At 35.5% G+C, this 24,534-nt stretch overlaps 1 protein-coding gene and 1 non-coding gene across 2 annotated transcripts; one reads left to right on the top strand and one right to left on the bottom strand.

Annotated features, from left to right (window-relative positions):
- The first annotated feature begins 1,579 nt into the window (after positions 1-1,579).
- Positions 1,580-19,109, top strand: LOC138821874 (gametocyte-specific factor 1-like). The gene is made up of 7 exons (XM_070014349.1): positions 1,580-1,734; positions 2,877-2,915; positions 3,461-3,561; positions 14,035-14,161; positions 14,489-14,572; positions 14,942-15,005; positions 18,661-19,109. The coding sequence occupies exons 2-7, from the start codon at positions 2,906-2,908 to the stop codon at positions 18,683-18,685; spliced, it is 411 nt and encodes a 136-aa protein (XP_069870450.1). The 5' UTR covers positions 1,580-1,734; positions 2,877-2,905; the 3' UTR covers positions 18,686-19,109.
- Positions 19,110-20,373: 1,264 nt separating this feature from the next.
- Trnaa-ugc (transfer RNA alanine (anticodon UGC)) lies at positions 20,374-20,438 on the bottom strand. Its single transcript has one exon. It is a non-coding gene; the product is annotated as a tRNA-Ala (tRNA).
- Positions 20,439-24,534: the final 4,096 nt, after the last annotated feature.

Raw genomic sequence — 24,534 nt, 5'->3', positions numbered from 1 at the left:
CATTCCTATCTACTTCAGATAGGTTTCCTGCTTTGTTTGGGTGTGTCTGATTAACTTCAAAAGATATCAAGCACTGCCACACCATCCTTTATTTTATCTGTACCAAGTGTGTCCATGTTTTTTATTTTACTTAGAGATGTTTCCAGATCCTCCATTTAATGACAAATCATGGTCTTTTATTTCTTCTCTCCCATGTTGGTTTGTTTCAATTATTTATTTATTTATTTTTGTTTTGGTTGGTCAAAGGGCTTGAATTATTTGCTTGGGCATGGTCTTTGAGCTCCACAGCTTAAGGCAAGCACTCTACCACTTGAGCCACAGCACCACTTCTGGTCTTCTAGTGTTTTAATGGAGATCAGTGTCTCACAGACTTTCCTGCAGGGGCTGGCCTTGGTCTGAGATCTTCACATCTCAGCCTCTTGAATAGCTAGGATTACAGGTGTGAGTCACCAGTGCCAGGCCTTGTTTCGATTATCTTAAACCATATTATATTTTCCTACTGATACAAATACTGAAATGCTTCAGATCCTCGGGATTCATAAAACAGCTATTCAAAACAGACAAATTTGTAGACCAAAAACATCCTGTCTTCATAATTATAACATCTTTGGCATACTTTTAAATAAGGTTACCTTTTGTTAATGAAAAATAATGATATGAAATCTACATAATACTAAGAATGTGACATATATTATGTACCACCTTTTATATATTAGAAACACTTCAATCCATCTTTCCAAAATGTGGCATAATAACTTCATATTTTATTAAAATCTAACTGAATTTCATGTATCCTACATAAACTTCTGCATAGATTCTTGAGTTGCAAATTCTATAATCGAAAGTTATAATGCAGGAAATTTGCATGTAGTTTATGTTATTGGTGATTAAATAATGCAAAAGCACTCCTAAAGCTACACATAGAAAGTACTTTTGTATAGCTTTTATATGTTTACTTTATGGTATTTAGTAACATGAATATTTGTATAAGTAAAAATACATATACATGAAGAAATTCATCTGGGAACCTGTTTCTCTCTTGCTGTTTTCATTTAATATTTGTGACTATTTGTTTTGAGAAATCCTAGAGTACATTAATCTTACTGTTCATGAATTTTAATAAAAAATGTGAATTAAACAATATGTACAAAAGTCAATCATACCTACAAGGAAGGCTAAAGAACGTTTTTGGCAGATGGTGATTGAGTTCTAGAAGGGGTCTTTTTGTGAAACTGTCGCTAATAAGAATATTGATGAGTAAAGAAACTAAACAAGGAAAAAATAATACGGAAAGAATGACTTATTGTGGCTATATAGACCATAGTAAGTGTACAGATGTCTAGGCAGAACAATTTACATAGAACCAGTAGTTGATGTGTAGATCAAAAGTCTGACACATACATTCACATTATTGCTCTACTGAATACTTACACATTTCTATTAAACTGAATTGGAGTCCACAAAGCATACCAAAAAGAAATGGGACTTTGTCTTCCGGGTTCAAGCCGGAAGTCAGCACTTCCGTTGTCATATGCGGAAGTATGGCTGAGTTCCGTCAGTTGGTTAAACGGAAGTGAGATTTATGAGCTACATCACAATAGCGGTGGCCCCATGCAGAGAAGTCATTATACAGAAGTAGCTGTTGCTGTGGAAAACCTACGAGTAGGACATCGTCTGTCGTGAGGGGAAGAGATCCTGACTTGATTGGTGAATCCAGTTAACTGAAGGAGACAGGTAATAGTCCCTTGCCCTTTTTTCCTACTTTTACCTCTTAGACATGTAAATTATCATTTTGCCTCACGTATGTGACTGGGACATTTCTCGCTGACATCCCAAATGTAGTTCTTATAATTTTCTCTAATGAGGCAGTATTGTTTCATTGGTAAAATAATGAAAATTCTTTACTTCCTTAGACTTCAGAAAATACCTATTTTCATTCTGGGAATTTGAAATTTACTTTTATTCCCGTCACTTTTATGTGCGTCAAAGTAATCAGAGGTTTAATGTCTTCTGGCTCTGCTTCATGGCCACTAGACACTGTACTCCAGAAATTTACTACCTCTTGAACGACAGCACCCATCTCTAACTTTGACTCTAACGTGTCTCAATGATTTCTTTGCTTTGTGATACGTAACCTCTCTAAGAAGCAGTTATCTGAATAATAGTCCATACTGATCTTACAATCTGAATAGGAATAACGATATATCTATATCTATATAAGTGCATATTTTCAATAGGTATTAGATATTTGAAAGATGGAATATGGAATTTGTTAATTCAGACATCAATAATTTAGAAAACCTTTTCCACATTCGCTTAAAAGTTGTCATGATGCATCACCTCCGTTTTGGTATAATGAAGAAAAATGCCTGAAAAATATGAAGTTTTTTGACTTCAAAAGTTACACATTTCTGGGGCTGAGAAGGTGGTTTAGTGGTAGAGTGCTTGCCTTGCATGCATTAAGGCCCTGGCTTCGATTCCTCAGCACCACATGTGCAAAAAGAAAGAAAAAAGCTGGAAGTGGCGCTGTGGTTCAAGTGGTAGAGCGCTAGCCTTGAGCTGTAGAGCTGAGGGACAGCGCCCACACCCAGAGTACAGGCCCCATGTCAGGACATCCCCCGCCTTCATCTCGTTCCCCCCCTCCCCCCCCCCCCCCGGCAAAAAAGTTACACATTTCTATAGCTTGTTATAAGTGACCATGTTTTGTGAAGTAGACAGATATCAATATATTTCAAGTGTGTCTAGCAACAAAAATTATTAGAGATGAATAGGTTGTACCCAGTTTCTCATATCTCTGACAAAATCCCAACATTTAATACTTGTGGTTTTGAAGTATTTAGTCATATTTTCTCTCAGAGAATTTTTCTCATCCTCAGGACTTGCTGATATTTATCTGACTGTCACAATGGAAAAAGGTAAACATGTTTACGCATTTATTTGGGGGAATTATTTTTTTTTCTTGTTTGGAATCACAGAAAGTATATTGACAGGAACTGAGAGAATAGGATAGTAGGATTCGTCCTGATTGAATCTGAAACTTTAGACATTTTGATAATTATAACTTTGAATTTTGATGTGCTAGATTGAAAGGTGAAAAAGAATGTAAAATATTTGCACATTCTAGATTTAAATGTAAGACAGCAATTAAATCAGGGATGCTCAATGGATGTATGATTTCAGAAGATAAAACAAGCTAAGAGTTCCATTTGACTCCAATCAATACTTAGAATAAATTATAGAATCAATAACTAGAATAAATATTTTTCATAAAAAATTAAGAACTACCTAATAGGAACTGACAGTACATCAGAAGTTTAATTCCAGAGTGATACTCTTTGTCATATTTTGAATTCCCCAAATAGGTATTCCAGATTAAGATAGAGTTAATAATGGAAACAACATTGAAGACTTGCATGTTCCCCAATATATTGATTTTCCCGAGGTATTTGTTCTCTTTCAGAGGAATCGGTGGATCCTGAGAGGTTATTGCAGTGTCCCTATGATAAAAATCACAAAATCAGATCATGCAGGTTCCCATACCATCTTGTGAAATGTAAAGAGGTAATGTTTCATTGGAACATGTTGATATTACATAATTTCTTTAGTTCATGGATAAATTTGAGTATTTTTATAATAAATTGTGGGAAATGTATGAGAAAATATGAGAGAGACTGTGGGCATAAATGTCATAGTGAGATTTTTGTATTTCGTCTGAAATCTCTGCAGCATGTAATGGAAAGGAAGACAATCATAGTCCAACTTGTTTATTTCTAGAGACGTATTTCTAGATCCCTATTCAAAGCAGAACAAAGGCAAGATCTTTTGTGTGGGCAATTATGTCAAACCGTGTGTGCCATATTTCACAAACATTAGAGGTGGTTGCCTTTTCCTCCCCATTGCCTAATGGCCAAAATGTAAATTAATGGTATTCTTAAACATTATTTCATTAAAACACCCACTGTATTATCATATGGCCTAGAATTCAGTTTGTATACTGTACTTTTCATGCCATGGTTATAAACAAAACATGGGAGATGCATTGTGTCTCTTTTCTATATTGAGGGTATTTATGACAAAATTTCTTTTCATCAAAAATTTCTTAATATGAAATGCTACAATAAGTTCCAGAGCTGTAGGAGAGGCATAGTTTCTGCTATTTTGTTTGCAAAGAATACACATGTGATGACCCTCCATTTTGGATATTTTCAAATATATCGTGAATCACTTTATCTATGCATTTGTAAATTGCATATAAATAACCTATATTTGAGTAAACATAGGCCAAAATTGAGCACATATGTACGCTTCTAAACTTCCATATACAATTTATGGATCTTGGCACAGTTTCCTCATGAAAGAAATACTATTAACGTGAAAGTTTGATATCACTGTATCATTTTTTAATGCCATCCCAGGCAGGAGAGTCATAAACCTTCTTATCTCCCCGATCAAATGAGAATAGAAGAAGTGCTATGGTGAAAATTGTAGAAGTCTAGCCTGTGCAAAAGGATGCACTCGTTTTTGTTTTCCTTCCCCTCCCCAAATTAGATAAATGTATATACATGATGCAGTGCACTAGAATCAAATGCAGTGAACACAGGGGTTAGACCAGGGGGAGGAACACACCAAAGGAAAAAAATCACATTGTTCATAACAAATACCTTAAAAATTATAACAAGAATGAAAAACAAAAACAAAAAAAAACATTTGTATCCCTATCTTATTGTTTATTTCATTTAACATCTTTTTAAATAAGGTTTTTATTATAAAATACTGTACAGTGGTTACAGTTACAGGAGGAAGATAATGAGTACTATTCTTATCAAGCATTTTTGCCTCCTCCTTTGACTTTCCCCTGCCATCCCTACCCCCGTCTCGAGAACTACATTCCCCTCCCACACTGCTTAAATTATAATGTTCATTTTTGACATAGTGTACTTTTAAAATAAATTTTACTGTGAAAATATGTACAGAGGGATTACAATTAATGAGTGTATTTTTATCCAAAATTGTTGCCTCGTCCTTTGCCCTTTGCTTTTCCCCTACCATCCTGTCCCTCCCAACTCTTCAACTACACTCCCTTACCCCAATCCTCACCTCTGCTTAAATTGTAAAGTTCGTTTTTCAAAATAACGTCTTGTACATCTCATTGTTGCAATAGATCGATTTGTATCCCTATTTAAACATTTTGTTATTTCCCTTCCCCTCCCTAAATCATACTAACACCAAATACAGTGCAAACAGGGGTTATGCCATGGGGGAGGGACATACAAAACAAAAACAAAAATCCCATGGTCCCTTATAAATATGCTAGAAACAAGAGCAAGGAAGAAAAAAAAAACACCTATGTCACTATCTTGGGTTCATTTCAATTTATCATCTTATCTGACCTTTGCTGCTTGTCGCAGATATATACCAGTTATTGGTAATAAAGGAAACTATGAGACCTATGTTTCTTTGGGCCTGGCATACTTCACTTAATGTAATTTTTTCCAAGTCTTTCCATTTGCTAACAAATGGGGCCATGCCATTCTTTATGATGGAGGCATAGAATTCCATTGTGTATATATACTACATTTTTTTGATCCATTCATCTACTGAGGAGCATCTGGGTGGGTTCCATATCTTAATTATGGTAAATAATGCTGCAATGAACATAGTTGTACTTGTAGTTTTAGTATGGTCTCTTTTGTGAACATGTGGGTAAATGCCCAAAAGTGGGATTGCTGGGTCATAGGGGAACTCTGGGTGGAGTCTGGGGTGAGGAGGAATCTCAATGTTTTTTTGATTTGCATTTCTTTTATGGCTAGAGAGGTTGAGCATATCTTCATGTGTCTATTTACCATTAATTTTTTTCCTTCAGAGAAGTTTCTTTTTCAGTCTTTAGTGCACTTACTTAATTGGCAGTTGTTTCTTTGAGGATTATTTGTTGTGGGATTTCATTTTTACAGTTTCAAGTATATTATATATATGAGACTCTTAGTGAAGATCTTTTCCCAATGCTTGGGCTTTCTATTGATCTTGCTTTGTATGTCCTTTGCCTTGCAGAACAGTGCAGCTTCATGCAACCCCATTTGTCCAAACTTTCTTTGAATTCTTGTGTTTCTGAGTCTCTATTAAAAAAATTTCGGCCTGGGCCAAGGTGACCAAAGGTTTCTCTTATTACATCCTGTAATGTTCGCAGGGTGTCTGCTTTTACTCCAAGGTCATTAATCCATTTGGAGTTGATTCTGTTGCAGGGTGATATATAAGGGTCTAGCTTTAGTTTTCTACAGGTGATTAGCCAATTTTGCCAGAACCATTTACTGAAAAAGCTATCCTTCCATTTCAGTTTTTTAGGTCCCTTATCAAAGATTCAGTGGCAATTGGTCTGTGGTTTTTGGGTATTCAATTCGATTCCATTGGTCCTCTTTTTGTGCCACTATCAAGCTGTTTTGACTATGATGGCTTTGTAGTAGAGTTTCAAATTTGGTATTGATATTCCTCCAGCACTGTTCTGTTAAGAATTGTTTTTGCTATTCATGGTTTCTTATTGTTCCATATAAAATATTGGATTATTTCTTCTAATTCCTTAAAGAATGAGGCTGGAATATTGATAGCTATCCCATTGAATTTATAGGTAGGTTTGGGAAGTATTCCCATTTCCACGATGTTGATCCTTCCAATCCAGGAACATGGGAGGATTTTCCCCATTCTAAGATCTACTTTGATTTTCTCTTTCAGATTTTTAATGTTTTCATCATAGATTTCTTTCACTTCTTTGGTTAATTCCTAGATATTTTATTTTTTGTGTGGCTACTAAGAATGGAGTTGCTTTCCTTATTTCAGCTGCTCTCTTCTCATTGTTGCCATACAGAAAAGTCATTGATTTTAAAGTTTAATTTTATAACCTGCTACTTTGCCAAAGTTTGAATCAGCTCAAGTAATTTGGGAGTGGAGTCCATGTGATTTTTCAAAATACAAGATCATGTCTTCTGCAAAGAAGGAGAGTTTTACTTCATTTTATCCAATTTGGATCCCCTTAGTATTTGCATCTTGTCTTATTGCTATAGTTAGTCATTCTAGCATTAAATTGAAGAAAAGTGGAGAGAGTGGGCATCCTTGTCTCCTTCTTGAAGTTAGAAGAAATGGCTTTAATTTTTCACCATTGAGTACAATAATGAGCCTTTATTGTTTTGAGGAATGTTCCATGGATTCCTAGATTTCCAGAGCCTTCATTATAAAGGAGTGTTGGATCTTGTCAAATGCTATTTGTGGATCTATTGAGATAACTATCCTTATCCTTGGTCTATTTTATGTGATGAATTATATTAATTGATTGGCATATATTGAACCAGCTAAGTATTCCTGAAATGAATGCTGATTGATCATCGTGTATGATTTTTGGATGAATTGTTGAAGTTGATTGACCAAAATTTTGTTGAGAAATTTTGCATCGATATTCATCAAAGAAATGGGTCCCTAGTTCTCTTTCTTTGATGAGTTCCTGCCTGGTTTTGAGATGAGGTTTATGATGGCTTCATAGAAAGAGTTTGGTAGTGTACATTCCCTTCCAAATTCATTGAAGAATTGGAGGAGTATTGGTGTAAATAGTCCTTTGAAGGTCTTGTAGAATTCTGCTGGAAATCTATTCAGTCCTGGGATTTTCCTACATGGGAGGTCTCTTATTGCTGTTTCTATTTCAGTGCTTGATATGGGCAGGTTAACATGTTTTAACTCATGTTGTTTTAGTTCCAGTATGTCGATATTTGCTAGGAGAATGTCCATTTTTGCCAAGTTCTCAAAGATAGTAGCATAACAGTTTGAGAAGTTTTCCCTTATAATGTTCTGAAACGTGATTGTTTCTGTGGTGATATTTCCATTCTCAACTCTGAGTTTATTTATTTAGGTGTGTTATCTTCTTTTTCTGAGATTTGCAAACGGTCTGTCAGTTTTGTTAATTTTTTCCGAAGAACAAACTGATTGTTTTATGGAGTGTTTCTATTGTTTTGTTTTGTTTTGTTTTTGGATTCTAATTCATTTAATTCTGATTTAAGTTTTTTCTATCTACTGTATTGGGGTTTATCTTTCTGCTCTTTTTCAAGGAGTTTCATATGTCTCATTCAATTATTGGGTTTAGATCTCTCCAATTTGTTGATGTAAGAACTCAGAGCTATAAACATGAACATTTGAATTTCCTTTCTAATCTCTTCCATGAGCCACCGGTGGTTCAAGAGTGTGTTGTTCAGCCCCCATGTATTACCGGACTTTCTTTGGTGGCTTTTGGTGTTGAGTTCTTGTGGTCTGAGAGAATGCAGGGCATAATTTCAGTGTTTCCGAATCTGGAGAAGTTTGCTTTGTGACCTAAAACGGAGTCTGTTTTTGAAAAAGCCCCATGTGCTTGAGAAAAATGTGAATTCTAGTGCTGGTGGGTGAAATATTCAGTAGATACCTTTTAAATTTAGTTGATCTATGCAGTTCTTTAGATTGGCAGTTTCTCTGTTGAGTTTTTGCCAAGTTGATATAGATAGGATAGATAGATAGATAGATAGATAGATAGATAGATAGATAGATAGATAGATAGATAGATATAGATAGATAGATAGATAGATAGATAGATAGATAGATAGATAGATAGATAGATAGATAGATAGATAGATAGATAGATGATAGATGGGATAGTGCTGTGTTAAAGTCCCCAGGAATTAATGTCTTTGGATCTATATGAGACTTGAGGGAAAGTAGTGTTTCTTGGATAAATTTGGTGCTCTGTTATTTGACGAATAGATATTTAGAATGTTAATATCCTCCTGAAGGAGAGATCTCTTAATTAGTATGTAGAACCTTCTTTATTGATCCTCACTAATTTTAATTTGAAATCTATTTTATCGATATAAGTATTGAAATTTCCACCTGTTAATGGGGGCTCTTTGCTTGGTAGATTTTATTCCAGCCTTTCACTTTCAAAATATGTTTGGACTTATGGGCAAGGTGTGACTCCTGAAGGCAACAGATACAAGATTCCTGCTTTTTAATTCAACTACTCCTGGCACTGTGGCTATGTGGTGAAGTACTTGCCTAGAATGCATGAAGCCCTGGGTTCAATTCTTCAGTACCACCTACCTGTAAATGCCAGAAATCGTGCTGTGGCTCAAACGGTAGAGAGATAACCTTTAGCAAAACAGCTCCGGAACAGTGCCTGGGCTCTGAGTTCAAGCCCCAGGACTAGCAAAAATAAATAAATAATTTTCTTTAATTCAACTACTTAGTTTATGTCCCTTAATTGGAGAGTTAAGTCCATTGATATTGAGAGTTAGGACTAAAAGGTGTTTGGTAGTTCCTGCCAAATTTTCCACCTTCTCGGGGGCTGCAATAACTGGGTTCTTCTTATTGTTCTTGGATTCTCAGTTTGGGTGCAGTTTCTTTAGACTTCATTTTGGTCTTGTTGGTTTTCTATGGGTAGTACATCTTTAAGTATCTTTTGTAGGGATGGTTTGGTTGAGATCTATTGTTTCACTTTTTCTTTGCTATGGGAGATTTTTAATTGACCTTTGGTTATGAAGGAGAGTTTGACTGGGTACAGTATTCTTGGTTGGTAGTTCTTTAATTTTAGGACATGGAATACATAATTCCAGGCTCCTCTTGGTTTAATTGTCTCTGCTGAGAAAGCTGAGGTTATTCTAATTGGGTCCCTTTATGGGTGATTTATCTTTTCTCCTTGATATCTTCAAGGATTTTCTCCTTGGTCTGAATTTTCTCCTTGGTCTCCTTGGTCTGTGCAGATTATAATGTGACAGTGGGATATCCTGTTCTGGTCTGGTCTATTTGGGGTTCTAAATTTCTTGTATCTAAATAGGCCTATCTTTTTGCATGTTAGGGAAGTTCTCTGCTAGGATCCTGTTAAACAAATTTCTTAGACCATTAACTTCTGTCTCTAGGTGTTCCTCTACACCTATTGTCCTTAGATTAAATCTTCTGGTGGTGTCTTCCAAATATGGAATAGATCTATCATGTTTCTTGGATTCGTCTTGGTTAGTTGTGTGTTTTTCTCTCTGTTATCTAGGCTGTCTTCAATCCCTGAGATTCATTCTTCTGCATGGTGTAACCTACTGTCCAGTTTTTCTACTCTGTTTATATTGACTTTTCTTCTAATTGGTCGATTTTGGTGGCTTCCAATTCTCTGTTGCAGTTAAATTTTCGATCCTGTATGAACTTCTTTACTTTCTTAATTTGGGGACACTGTTTATACTCAAAACACTTAGTTGATTGGTTATGGTTTTCTTGGACTTACATTCATCCTGTCGAGCTTCATTTAGTGTTCCCTTTGTAGTCTGCCTGCAATCCTTCAGTTGTTTGTTTATGGATTCCATGAATGCCTCTACTGATCTTTGTCTATTCTCATCCTGCTAATCCAATTCCTGTGTTACTCTTTGATTAGCTTTCTCAAGCTCACACTTCCTGTGTTTCTCTTTGGGTGTCCTCAGCCTGGTCACACAATTCCTGTCTTTCTCTTTGATGTTCTCAACTGTCCATGCCATTCCTTTCTCTTTGACTGTTCTCAGCCTGCTCATATAATTCCTGTATTATTATTTGACTGTTCCCAGCCTGCTCATGCAATTCCTGTGTTAAACCTTGAGTGGCTTTCTAACACTCTGGAGATTCCTGTAGTAATTCCTGGTTTGCTTCCTCTTGCTCCTTATCTTACCGAGTCCTTTGCAGGTTTTCAGTCTTTTCATTCACCACATTTATGGCAGTGATTGTAGAGCTTTTGGGGATCTCTCCTCTGTATTATTCATTAACTGTTTTGTCAGCTGATTATCATGAGTGGGATTTGAGATACCCGGAATTGCCATTTTTGGGGGGGTTTAGCGATTTTTCTGCTCATTTTGTATGAAAGTAACAATTTTCTTGCAGAGCACTATTTTAAGGCAAGCATCTTCCAAAGTCCTGTAGTTGCACAGTATCTACCAAAGTCCTGTAGTTGCACAGTCAAAATGGCTGCAGATACAATCTAGTTCAAGAGATACAATCTATTCAATATCAAACAACTATGGACTAAAGAACTAAGAAGACCAAAGAGAGATTCAGCAAACCAGAAATTATTAGGATTAGGGATAATTGTGGGGAAAAATACAATTAGAGGGAAGTGGAGAGGTAAAAGGAGAGTGAGGTTAAAGGAATCCTAATCTCAGTGGGGAAATGGATTGGACAGAGTGAGAGCAGCGAGATTTAAAAAAAAAAAAAGAAAAATGGAAAAACAAAAATTTATATTTAAGAAATGATACAGTTCAAATTATGTAAGTATAAAGTAATGATATTGATAGAAAAAAAGAATAGGATGAGAGGACGGGAGAAATGAAAAGGAACATGAGTAACTAAAAAATAAAAATTCTTAAAATTGGAGTATGTGAAAGTTATATAGGTGTAAAGAGTTAAACACTACTATTAAAAAGTTAAGCTTAAGAGGTTGTGAATTGAGTAATAGATTTCTCGATTAAGTATGTACACGATGGGGGATAAGGTCTAATAATCGATGACAGATATATAGCTCATGATAAACAGAACATGTATATGTCTGGGAATAAGCAATTATGTTATGTAAAAAAGAAAGAGAAAAGAAGAAATAAAAAGGAAAAAAAAGGTCCAAAATATAAAAAGAGATTACAAAAAAAAAAGCCCACAATCACACATATACAGCTAAAATACAAATTATGAGAGAAAAAATAATAGAAAACATTTTTAAAAAAATAAAAATAAAACATGGTAGAAAAAACAGTTCTGTGATTTTTTTTGAGTGGGAGGAAGATCTTGTATCTCCCTGTGTCCGTAACCAGGCTCCTAGTGGAGTCACTGGTCTGCTTCTGGTGTTTGTTTTTCCTGCTGTTTGATTGGTTTCTTAAGTTAGTTTGTTAGAGCAGGCAAAAAAATGCTCTGCATTGTCCAGGATTTTTTTTATTCTTTCCCCAAGCTTGTTCAGAGAGAGGGAGATCTGCTTTGAGTACCACACAAAAGGGAGATGGCTGTTTCCTCTAACGTGGAGTTGATATGATATGGCCAGGTTCTAGGTAGGGTTGAGACTTTTCAGCAATCAGTAGCTTTTCCCTGAGGGGCTAGCTCCTGAAAAACTCACAGAGCCAAACCTGGAGCCATTTTCATGGTTTATGTTTACTGAGTTTCAGTTGTTTGCTAGGCTGTTGTTGGGACTGCAGAATCTGTTTCTGTTTACCCAGTGAAGAAAGACAGTCTTCTGGGAGTGAAGCACCCTCTGCCTGGGCAGGCTGATTTTCATTTGAGGGGAAATGAGCCGGGCAGGACAGATCGGTTCCTGGGACTTGCTAAATGGCAGTTTTTGTATTCTGATAAGATCTGAGTTGGAGCTAGCTGTTTGGCAAGGCCTTTGTCAGTATCAAAGATGGAGATCTCTGGTGTGGGGGGGAGTGACAGCCTTCTCACAGGTTCTCTGAGAGAAGTGAGGATGATGTCATGGTTGTCTTCATGCGAGACTCTTGGTTCCTGTGCAGTCCTTGGTCTGTGATCTTCAGGATGAAGATTTCTGCTCCTTTTCGGTTCTTACTGGTGGTGAGTAGAATCCACTGGGCCAAAGCATCTGGTGCCCATATTCCAGAACTTGTCTATTGGTATGATGGCCACGGCCACCATCTCCACCGCAGCCACTGCAGCTGCAGCTACCAGCAAGTGCTCAGATCTGTCTCCTGGCTGCACTTTCCCTCTCTGGCCAAACTCTCTGTACTGTGATGGCACAATAGGTGTGATTCTGTAGCCTAGGACTGGTCACTGGAACACTAAAACTGCTTTCTGTGTGAGAACTTGTTTATCCTCCAGCTTCTCTTCCACCATCTTCCTCAGGTCTTCTGACATACAGAGGTTATAATGGGGGGTGGAGGGTAGGTACATAAAAAGAAACAAAAAAAATCATGCAGTACCTTACAAATATATTACAATAGCAAGACAGAAAAAAACACTTCTGTAGTTATCTTGGGGTTCATTTCTCTTATCATCTTCTCTGAACTTTTCTGCTTGTCTCAGACATATACTATTTATTAGAAAAAAGAAACTATGGGACTTATCCTTCTTGGGGCCTGTCTTACTCACTTAATATAATTTTTTTGTCTTTCCATTTCCTAACAAGGGCATTTCATTTTTCTGATGGTGTCATCGAGCAGTTTTGCCTCCGACTTTATTTTACCAATACCATCCCCTGCTTTCCACCTCCGCAACTACACACCACCCTTGCCTTAACCCTCCTTTTTAATTGTAAAGTTCATTTTTTATGATCCTATGTACATCGCTTTTGAACATTTCTGCTTATCCTAAATATACACTAGTTATTCGAAATAAGGGAAACAATGGACCTATGTTTCTTTGGGCCTGGCTTACTTCAATCAATATAATATTTTCTGAGTCTTTCCATTTCCAAAATATTGAGCAATATCATTCTTTCTGATGGAAGTATACAATTCCATTTTGTATATATTCACCACATTTTCTTAATGCATTCATCTACTGAGGAGCTTCTGGGGTTGTTCCAAACCTTAGCTATGGAAAATAATGGTGGTAGTTTTGGTCTGGTCTTGTAAGTGATCATTTGGGTAAATGCACAAAAGTGGGATTGTTGGGTAATACAGGAGCTTTATGTGGAGTCTTTTGAGGAACTCCATACTGCTTTGGCATACAGGTTGATCCATTTTAACAATGAAATATATGAGACACTATGTTGAAAATGAACTTTACAAATTTGGTGCGTGGCAAGTAGCAGTAGAAGGAAGGAGTTGGGTAGATGGGGAGGTAAGAGGTCTTAGGGGAAAAACACAGGAGGGAGTAACACTGCCTATAGGAAATGAACTCATTACCTTATTCATATAACTGTAATCCCTGTGTAAAATAACTTTACAATAAAAAATGTGTATTAAAAAAGGAAGTACTAGCACAGTACCTATACTGTGTTGTCAAGCCCGTGGTTGATATCCTGCACAAAGTAATCTAAAAAGAGAAAATTTGAATATGTTTCTTCATATTTAAACTTTTGTCATACAGAATCATCCTGATATTGCTGCCAAATTGGCTACTTGTCCCTTTAATGCTCGCCACCTGGTACCACGAGATCAACTCACTGAACATATTGCAACTTGTATGGACAAAACTTCTCTTGAAGATGATGTAGGTAAGCCTGATAATAAAACACAATCCAACTCAATGTAGGCCCTTTGCACCTGTATACTTCTTTTTTTTTTTTTTTTTTTTTTTTTTGGGGTCCGGTCGTGGGGCCTGAACTCTGGGCCTGGGCGCTGTCCCTCAGCTCTTCAGCTCAAGGCTAGCGCTCTACCACTTGAGCCACAGTGCCACTTCCGGCTTTTTTCTTTTTGCTTATGTGGTGCTGGGAATCGAACCCAGGGCCTCAGGCATGCAAGGCAAGCGCTTTACCACTGAGCCACCTTCCCAGCCCATGCACCTGTATACTTCTATGATGTTAGTTATCTTTTGTTTGTAGATAACATCATATGGAACGAGAAACAATACAAGAGTTCTGAAAGTACATGGCAATATGTTTCCTCTGAGGAAGACTGGGATAAAGGTAAAAAGCTTGTTGAACTTTCTGTAATTTCCATTATTGAATCTCAACTTACTTTGTGCTGTTGTATGCTTTCTTCCTTTAGGAGTGAAATTAAAAATCTTTGTTCAACTTGGATTGTCTTGTATGCTAATATCAATAACATATATGATAATATGCATTCTTAACTGATTAAAAACCATGTCAAACATTTAAATGATATGTTTTTGCACATGGCTAAGGACTCATTCTTTTCAACCTTTATTATCCAGCTAAAAGTTTCTTGGAAGGCTCTTAAGGCCATCAACCTTGCTGTTTTTCTTTATCGATGTATAATGTTAGAGCCAATCTAAGCTAGCACCTCGATCAAGTATGTAATTCTCCCTTTGGCAGAATCCTTGGAAGATCCTAGCCCAAGTTTTGTTTGGGGCACAAGCAAATCATCTGGCAACAACAGGTAAAGAAAATAATTTTCTTGTGATGTCCTATTTTCTGATAAAATTCAAAGTAAAGAAATAGGATAAATGAATAAATGAATAACAAACTCTGTTCCATATACCCATATATTGTGCTCACTACAAATGAAGCTTGGATTGCTCTCTGTAATTGGTGGCAAAAGTCAAGTATAGTTTCACTAGGACCAATAAGATTGTAATCACCCAAATTACTTTAAATCAGAATTAGCTTATCTGAATGTTCTTCTCATTCTGTTATAATCAATTTAAATCCGGGAAGCCATACATAACAGTATTATGTTGGGCCAACCTTTTTATAACCATTTTCATGAATTCAGGATTCACTCATCACATCAATTATGATAGTGTAAATGGAAGTATCTTCCACTGGTAATTGATAAATGTACAGACTTACGGGTGGGTTACCATGTCTTCCTTCTGAAATTCATTAAAGAATATTATACGAATGTCTATCTGATTTAAATTTTCTCCACAAATTAGTATAAAATATTTGAGGAGATTCTTGAGATGATTTACAATTTGCACTTTGCAAAGATACGTATTAATAAAATGTATTTAGAAGTATATTTTAGCAGCAACTCATACATGGATTTCATCTTTCACATTCCTGTATGAAGTATAAATATACATTGGTGTGGTATAGATTGGAAATTCAAAATTAGCTGTGCAACTACAAAAGTTATGCTATCTCTTTGTGAGTAGTTATGACATTGTTGAAAGAATTTTAATTGCTAGAATGAACTTGTCCTTCTAGAGTCACAAAATAGATTATATTTTTGATTTTCTGGAATTTGAAAACATCAAGGCTCTCTGACATGGTAAGATGGCAAACACATTAAAAAGTGCAGAGTAATTGGCTTTTCTTGGAATTCTTCATGAGCCTTTATTTAATTTTGAATCATGTAATTAGTCTTGCTTGCCGATATGAGACCTCTTTCTTTTTATAACTGAGACAAAAGATTCTAGATGTATTGATAATGTTAAGAATTTTCTCATCTGATCAGTCTAGAAAAATTTAAAAAAAAAAAACGCATTCAACGTAAGACCAAGGAGAATTTATGTGAGCCTGTCACCACAGTCAGGCCTCATATATTCTTCCTGTGGAAAGGTAGTAAGCATACTAAGTATTTGTCTTCAATTGTCTGTTGTATGTCAAACATATTATAATATTATGTGAAGGATGAATTGGCAGTTTATATGGTAAAGATTTTGCTGAGGATGAGTACTAGTAATAGATAAATTCACCCTTTTATCTGATGATAATTTGCTAATTCATGAAGATTATAGCGAGGACTAAAACTCATCCTGTTTACAAACTGAACCTATTAATTTAGTGTTTGATCAACAGAATATATTGATTCTTTGGGTTAGGGTGTTTCTCATCCTCTGTCATGCAGAGGAAAATGAATATGTCTTGGGAAACAATTCTGAGGTAGAAAACCACACTTGAGCCAGGCCAGGTGATAATGTTAATTCTTGCATCTCACGTGTCTGACACATAAGGATGTAATTATAGATTAATGAAGTGAAAGATTTTTTTTCAGATTCATTTATGGAATTAATCCCTTCGAATTCGATAGTATAGAGAGCATTCTCCTTAAGGGAAACCATGGTTACTCATAGACCTGCCGTGTGCATGAATATTGGGAACAAAGACGCTCAAAAATCTTCAGCGCACTCTGGATAACAGAGAAAAGAAACCTGTTACAGGTTGCTTAGGGACCTATAAGAGGCTGAAATCTGAGGATCAGATCTCAGGAATATTTGTCAAACTCTCATCAACAATTAACCATCTAAAAACTGGGAGTGTCTCTCTAGCTCAAGTGGTAGAACATTTGAGCTCTGAAGAGCTCAGGGACCATGCCCAAGCCCAAAGTTCAATCCCAATGACCAACAAGAACAATAACCAAAGACAGGAATGTAATGTAATATGCATCAACAATGTCCCATACTCCCTGGTATTTCCAAAATCTCTGAATTTTTTCCTTCCACATAAGAGCCAGTTAGATTTTATTCACTCCCTACTCATAATATCATGTATTTTTTCTATGAATTTTAGAGTAATGTTTAATGGGGCAGTGATATTTCCTTACTTCATTGGTTATTAGAACACATAATTTGACCCAATGGGATTACTAATTCTCTTCCCTTATGCAAAAATGTCTTACTTATGGAATTATAATTTCTCTGGATCTAAACAGTAGATAAGAGTAAAGAACCTGAAAATTCATGAGAATCTGTGACAGTGTAGGAGACCAGGCTACTTGTTGATTTGTCTCTTCAAGATTTATACAACCCTAGCTATGCCATTATAGGCACACACACACACACACACACACACACACACACACACACACATATATATGCAAATATATATGTATATTTATATATATTTATATGTGTGTGTGAGCTGATTTATGTCTGTAATCAGATATTTCTTTTACCTGTCCATTTGTAGATGCAAATTTTGTGTCTGTGTGTGTACAAACTAAAATGGTGTACATTTTTTCCTACTCTGTTTCAACACCTATAAGTCGATGCTGGGCACATTACTATGTTTTGTGTAATTGAAAAGTGAAGGTATTTTTCCTGCCTTCAATTCTTGATTTTGCTCAGTCATGACAAAAATTAATAACAGGTTATCATGGATTTTTTCATGTGTCTTCGATTGATCCCTAAGCTCGATCCAAGTGATATTTTCCAAACGTTGGTATGTCCCTGGCATATATATAATTCTCATAACCATACATATTTGAGAAAGCAGTGTTAATGTAGGAAGGTTACCCTTAGTTAATGGAAATTTTCTATGTTCATTTTAAAGTCCAATGTTTCAGTCTTCATACTGAAAGGTGACATGCATATTTGTCTTAAAGGCTAATTATTTTTCTGAACTGCTGGATATATTTACCTGATACCACTCCAAAATGTCATTGTGACTTCACAATAGCATTTGTTTTGTCCACACAAAAAATGGAAAAGCCGTTTATTTGTTTGAGGCATAGAATATGTCTTGTAACTGTACCTGAAGGTATTTGTATTGTATCCCTTCATATTTTACTAACCTACCATAAAGCATGTATCTTTTGGTAGGATACATCTCATAAAACAATCCCTCTTTGTGGTTTGTTTTTATGCATCCATTCACAAATATTGAAATTGAGTGGTAAGTTCATTGCAATAACATTATATAGTAAAACCACTATGGATTTTCTTCCTATTTTTCTGGATGCATGATACATCCATGGTTATATTACAAGAAATCTCGTTCAGAAACTGTGCCAAGATATGGCTGAGCCTGAATGGGTGACAGAGTAAATTTTGAAGAACTGGAAAATAATCGCTGAAGTATCAGATTGGCTAGCGTCATATTTCAAATGTGCAATGAAGTTTCAATGTGTTGAGGCAGAGAGTGTCCAAGTGTAATTTGTGAGGTTTGTATACAACGATCAAATTTCAATGGAAAGGGACGTGGAAGTAAGCAAGAAATTTTTTGAAAATAGCTGATGATGTGCTCTCATTAGTTTTTGAATATCTCTCGAACTGCAAGTGAAGTTCTTGTTTATATGCAAAGTACAAATATATATATTCTAGTGTTCTCCACAGAAAGTAAAATAATATTTTTCTATTTCTTTGCAGGAAACATTCTATGAACAAACCATGAGTTCAAACCATTTCTCATTGTTTCATTTACATTTTACATTTATTAATATATTGTGATGCTCACTCAACCAAATGAATTCATTTTAACTTCTACTACCAATTCAATCTCTATTCACCTTTATCTTGAATACAGAAGCAAAGCCGGGTGTTTATGTCCTTATTGGAATTCACCATGTCACTATCCACATAGACATGGTAATGTTGGAATATAGAAACTCCAATAATTACATCAAAATCTACATTTGTTTCCCAATAGAGAACAAATCATAATTCATTATTCATTGTTCTTACGTTTGCCTGTGAATATCATCTTCCATTTCATATATTGATATAATTGGATATATTGGTATAATGAATACATAAAAACTGTAATGGTATTAGTCCTCTTATAAAAATCTTATACCAAATATGTATTCCCATATAAAATGGCCATTAAAATTTCAAAGGGATTTTTCAATCAACATTCTGAAGTATAATTCTTACTATAAAGCTTCTCATCCATCTCATTGATGTCCAAGTATAATCTCATCTAAACAAGGATTCTGGGAGTTCTTTCCAAATATGTGGCAGAAAAGAACAGATAGTGTATGTGTACACAAAATACCATTCAAAACTTATTCTTTTGAGGGGGCAAAGTGCAGTTTGTGAAGATAGCATGATTTTGTGCTAAAAATGTGTTTTTGTTTTGTTTTTTACGGCATGAGGATATGCAACTTTGGCATTCTAAAATGTTCCAAGAAAGAGTGGACTGTATCTGTAGAGTGTAATAAAAACACTTTTATGGAACCATATTTCATGACTATGTTCATATTCAATTTGTGTGTAATTTTCCCCACATATATATGGCTCCACATACTTATAGTAGACTTGGCACTGTGGTCCAAAACATTCCTCATGCAAAATGGAATAATTTTTGAAGGATATTTTAGGAAGATCCACTTTGTAAAAATTGTTGTTAAGACTCCTATGCAAGACATAGAGTTGAATCTTTTGGGTACAGATGAGGAAGGTAAAGATGTGAGAAGGTGGCTCATATTTATTATTCATGTTGAAATGGGAGGGTTTCTTTGTATGGGCTTATTTGTGCACCTATTGTATAATTGCATGTGTTTCTTGGTTTTTATTCAGAAATTGTGAGCAAGAATGAATTCAACATTAATTTGGGAAGGATAGTTTAGAATCTGTAGACTCAGGAAAACATGAGTGTACAGAGTGATTATAATTATGTATGTACGGCAGTGACTCGTTTTCTTGTCACGTGTCACCTTAGCCCTCATTTTTCTTACACTTTATTCTACTTCAAAACTCCACCGCCCTTGTTGGAAATGCCATTTCCAACATATTGTCTTGTGAGGAATTTTGTGGCATTGGTTCACCCGTTGTCCTCTATCTCAAAAATTTTTGATTCCTCTTCTTTGCCCTAATCACATTAAAGTTTATATAGTCCATAGGCTACCAAATTCAAATATAAAGACAAGAAGGGGGAAACCCTATGAAAAATAAAGGAAAAAGGCAAGTAAAAAGAATCAGTTTTACATAGTATTTTTTGTTTGTTTGTTTGTTTTTTTGGATCCAGTCGAGGGGCCTGAACTCTGGGCCTGGGCACTGTCCCTCAGCTCTTCAGCTCAAGGCTAGCGCTCTACCACTTGAGCCACAGCGCCACTTCTGGCTTTTTTCTTTTTGCTTATGTGGTGCTGGGGAATTGAACCCAGGGCCTCCTGCATGCAAGGCAAGTGCTCTACCACTGAGCCACCTTCCCAGCCCCTACATAGTATTTTTTTTAATTACCAACCATGATAAACCTCATGTTTCATGGGGGTTTTTTTACCCTAATTTTTCTTACCCTAATCTTCTTGTTCAGATATACATAGCAATTTAGCTCTTGCAATCCTCTTTGGATGACCTGGATACATAACAATTTTAAATGCCAGTACAAAGGAAAAAAATTGTGACTCTTCATAAGGTAAGTTAAATATAAGCAGGTTAAATGCAGTAAGACAAAAACAATATTCAATAAATAGTGTTGTAATACTCAATAAATTCGTATAAAAGCTGAAAGTTAGATTATACATCACCCTGTATCAGAACACGTTCCTAATGAGTCAGACCTCGAGGTTAAACAAATCACTCAGAATGGAAGAAATAGAGAGATACTAGGTCTGGTAGAACAGTTTGAAACTTTCTCATTGCAAATGCACTAATGCATCAAGTCAAAGAAACGTTAGACCAACTATATTTCTTGAACCTGAACAGATTCTTTATAACAAAGGACATAACTAAGTAGGTAAATAAAAAGCCAAAAGACTGGGAGAAGATCTTCACTAGCCAAGAAAGATAAAAAGGGTCTTAGAGCTGAAATATAATCAAAATTCAACAAGTCAAATATCCCCCCAAAAAAACCCTGAACAATAACCCCACTCTATGAAAAGAAGTTAAATATTTAAAGAGAGACTTCACTGATGGCTAATTGACAATGGCCAAAGGACATATGAAGAAATGCTCAATGTGTCTGACAATAAAACCAAGCCAAATAAAGTCAACACTGAAATTCCACCACATTCCATTAGAATGGCAAAGTGACTGAGAGTAGATTATTGGATCAGAAAATGTGGGGTATAAACACAATGGAATTCTTTTTTTTCTTTCTTTTTTTTTTTTTTTTTTTTTTTTTTTGCTTATGTGGTGCTGAGCAATCGAACCCAGGGCCTCTGGCATGCAAGGCAAGCTCTCTACCACTGAGCCACCTTCCCAGCTCCTAAACACAATGGAATTCTATTTTCTATTAGAAATAATGGCATAGTGCCATTTGTAAGGAAATGGAGAAACTTAAATATATAACATAAAGTAAAGGGGCTAGAACCAAACAAAGAGGCTCCATGGTATCTCTTATTTCTAAGAAATGGTATATGTCCATTTTAATCCTAGCAGAGGATTACAATAGCTTAATAGTAATATACATATGACCATACAATATTAGCTAAACAAAATAAACTGAAATACAAAATCAGTTGGTTTCTCTTTCTTGATTTTTAAAAATGTTCTATGTGAAGGTATTTCTCTGTACTTGCCTTTTTCCTTTATTTTCCTATGCTTTTTACAATGTTGTCACTGTATTTGATTTTGGTATACACTGTATTCCATGTAAGTTAATGAGAATTAGGCATGGGATGGGCAACTACCAAATCTGAGAAATAGGATAATGGGTGAACAATACAAGAACAATTCCAACAAAACTACATGTTGGGAATAAACATTACACCTGCTGGGAGAGGATAGAGATTTTAAGCCAAAAAACAGTAAAAGTGAATGATGGGTAAAAACATGATGAGACAAATACTCATTTATTGCTTACATATGTAATTCAAACCCCTCTGTACAACACCATGACAAGATTCCATTAGGAAGAAGAGTAATGATGCATACACTCTTCTCAATTCTCATAAGTTTACATGTAGATACTAAAGTCGATGGGTTTGTATTACATAAACATACACGTGAAAATAGTTCTGATTTTTTGACGTTCCTAAAAGCGCACAGGTTTCCCTAGGTCACCAGGTTTCAAAGCAACATTGACAAATTAATGTTGTAATCGTTTTTGTTCAAATATTTGTGTAGGAATCCAAAGAGTCATTTGAAATTGCAAAGCAGGACGTCCTGGTGCTCAAATATGCTCCGATGAAACCCTCACATTTTTACACGTATCATAAATGTAAGCAAGACTCTCCTATGTGAAACTTTCTCATCTGTAGTCAAATACTTCAACTCTTTTGATTACATAGGAATCTAACCAGTAATAAATATTATTTGGCAAGGGAGATCTTCCTAAAATATACTCGAAAGTTTATTCTACTTAGCAATAGGAATGTTCTGGACGAGGAATGTCAAATGAACTAAAAATTGGTGGAGGGTACATAAATATTTGTGACAATTTATACACAAGTCGAAAAAAACATTCATTCGATATCGTTTCATGAACTGATCTTGAGTTACAATCCATAATTACAGATTAATCTTCCCAGAACATTTTAGTAATATAGCGGAAAATTTCTTAAACGATGTACAGATTCTCTGTACAAAACATGTCCTCCAAAACTAATAAATGTCGGTTGTTTATACTCCTGCAAGAATCGATTTTTTTCCCTTTCACAGACAATGGGAAGAAGTTACAGATTTCTTCTGCACATTAGATGACACATGAAAAATATGGAGATGATTCAGAATCTTGTGTCTTGAGAAATACGTTGCAAAATTAGGTGGTTTAAAAAATCTGTAAAATTTTCCTACCCATTCTTTTTTGGAACACAGAAATTAATGGGGAATTTGTAGTAGGAACCACATATTATTTTAGTTTTCTTATATTTTTATTATATTCTAGATTATTGATAAGTGAAATGGAACATATTTTTCCCAGACAAATGTAACTATTGTGAGGGGTCAACCTACATTTAGAATTTAGGAAACAGTCCTTTCTTCAGGTTGCTTTCTTCATCCAACAACCTAGGCGTCCTAAGTCATTAGCAGTTGGCTAAATCCAAGGTGTTCCTGAAAGACTCGCTTATAGCTTGTTTGCCCTTCAATCCCACATTGTTTTTGATGAAAATCTCCAATTAGGCACAATTACTCATTGTGTAAAATAGTCAAGATTCTTGATTCCCACTAAGATCAGAAAAAAGCTGATTCTTTTATAGCTGTCTTGACAATTCTTTGTAACTCATGTCCCAGTCATTGCAGGACAAACAGGGATATAACTTTTGCATTCTCAGGAGAGACTTAATTCCAAATTCCATGTTGGTATCTCAATATTCCCAAAGATTACTTTGTACATTGTTAAATATCTACTGTCATTAAGATGTTCATGGAAGACTCTTGATAGTACATGCACATTGTTCAGAATCAACGTATATATAAGAAAAGGCCATTAATATCACACATTCTGCCTCACATTGAAACTTGTAATGAGATTGAGATGTTTTTGAAGGAAAATTTTGAATTAATAGATTCTGAACTTCTGCAAAGCTCTCTATACAATTCCTGCAAAATTGTCATCTCATCATAAGGCAGTGAGTAATTTGAAACACTTCTGCCAAACACTATGCTTTCTAGACCTTCCATGTTACACAGAAATATTGCAAATGCTTCCCTTATGTCTTTTTTTTGTCTGTCTTGGAGTTTGTACTGTGAACTTGAGTATTGTCTCAGCACACTTTAGCTCAAGGCTTGAACTCTGCCCCTTGAGAGAGACCACCATTTTCAGTTTTCTGGTGGTCATTTAAAGAAAAACTCTCATGGACTTTACTGCACATGCTGGCTTGGAACCTTGTCCTCAGATCTCACATTCCTGAGTACTTAGGCTTACAGGCCTGAGCCACTGGCGCTCAGCTGTTCTTACACTTCTCTAATAATATACCATAGTAGTAACTTAAAATTTATGCACAGGTATTTAAACAACATCGAAGAAATTTCACAGCATCTCCGAAGAGAAAATTTGCAATGAAGTGTTCCAGTCCACTTTGATGTTGCTTCCTCCTGAAGATGAAATCTAGGTATAAATGAGGAAGGAAAAGGAATATTATCAGAGACATGTAGATGTAAAATCAATAACCATATTCACAAAATATTGAAGATAGTGTAGGAAAATCATCTTTCATTTGGACAGCATTAATTTAAGTGAGATTACATTGATAGCCAGTGTTTTTCATTTTTAACCATTGTATTATGAGAAAAGATATCCCTCTAAAAGGGTGCTAAAATTTACCTCTTTGTAATAAGATTAGACACAGTTTCTACACTATATTTACTATCTACACAGTGAAATATATTTCTCATCTAATAGTCCCTTTCTGAAGACAC

This window comes from Dipodomys merriami, unplaced genomic scaffold (genome assembly GCF_024711535.1).
Source record: "Dipodomys merriami isolate MVZ:Mamm:240054 unplaced genomic scaffold, mDipMer1.0.p SCAF_948, whole genome shotgun sequence".
NCBI classification, from domain to species: Eukaryota; Metazoa; Chordata; class Mammalia; order Rodentia; family Heteromyidae; genus Dipodomys; species Dipodomys merriami.
Note: the sequence above shows the minus strand (reverse complement) of the source record. Positions and strands in the feature narration are given on the sequence as shown.

What these genes read in the sequence shown, in the direction of transcription:
- LOC138821874 (XM_070014349.1), top strand. An exon ending in ATCTTGTGAAATGTAAAGAG is followed by an intron (nt 3,562 to 14,034) that starts GTAATGTTTCAT and finishes TTTGTCATACAG; the next exon opens with AATCATCCTGATATTGCTGC. An exon ending in TGAGGAAGACTGGGATAAAG is followed by an intron (nt 14,573 to 14,941) that starts GTAAAAAGCTTG and finishes TCCCTTTGGCAG; the next exon opens with AATCCTTGGAAGATCCTAGC.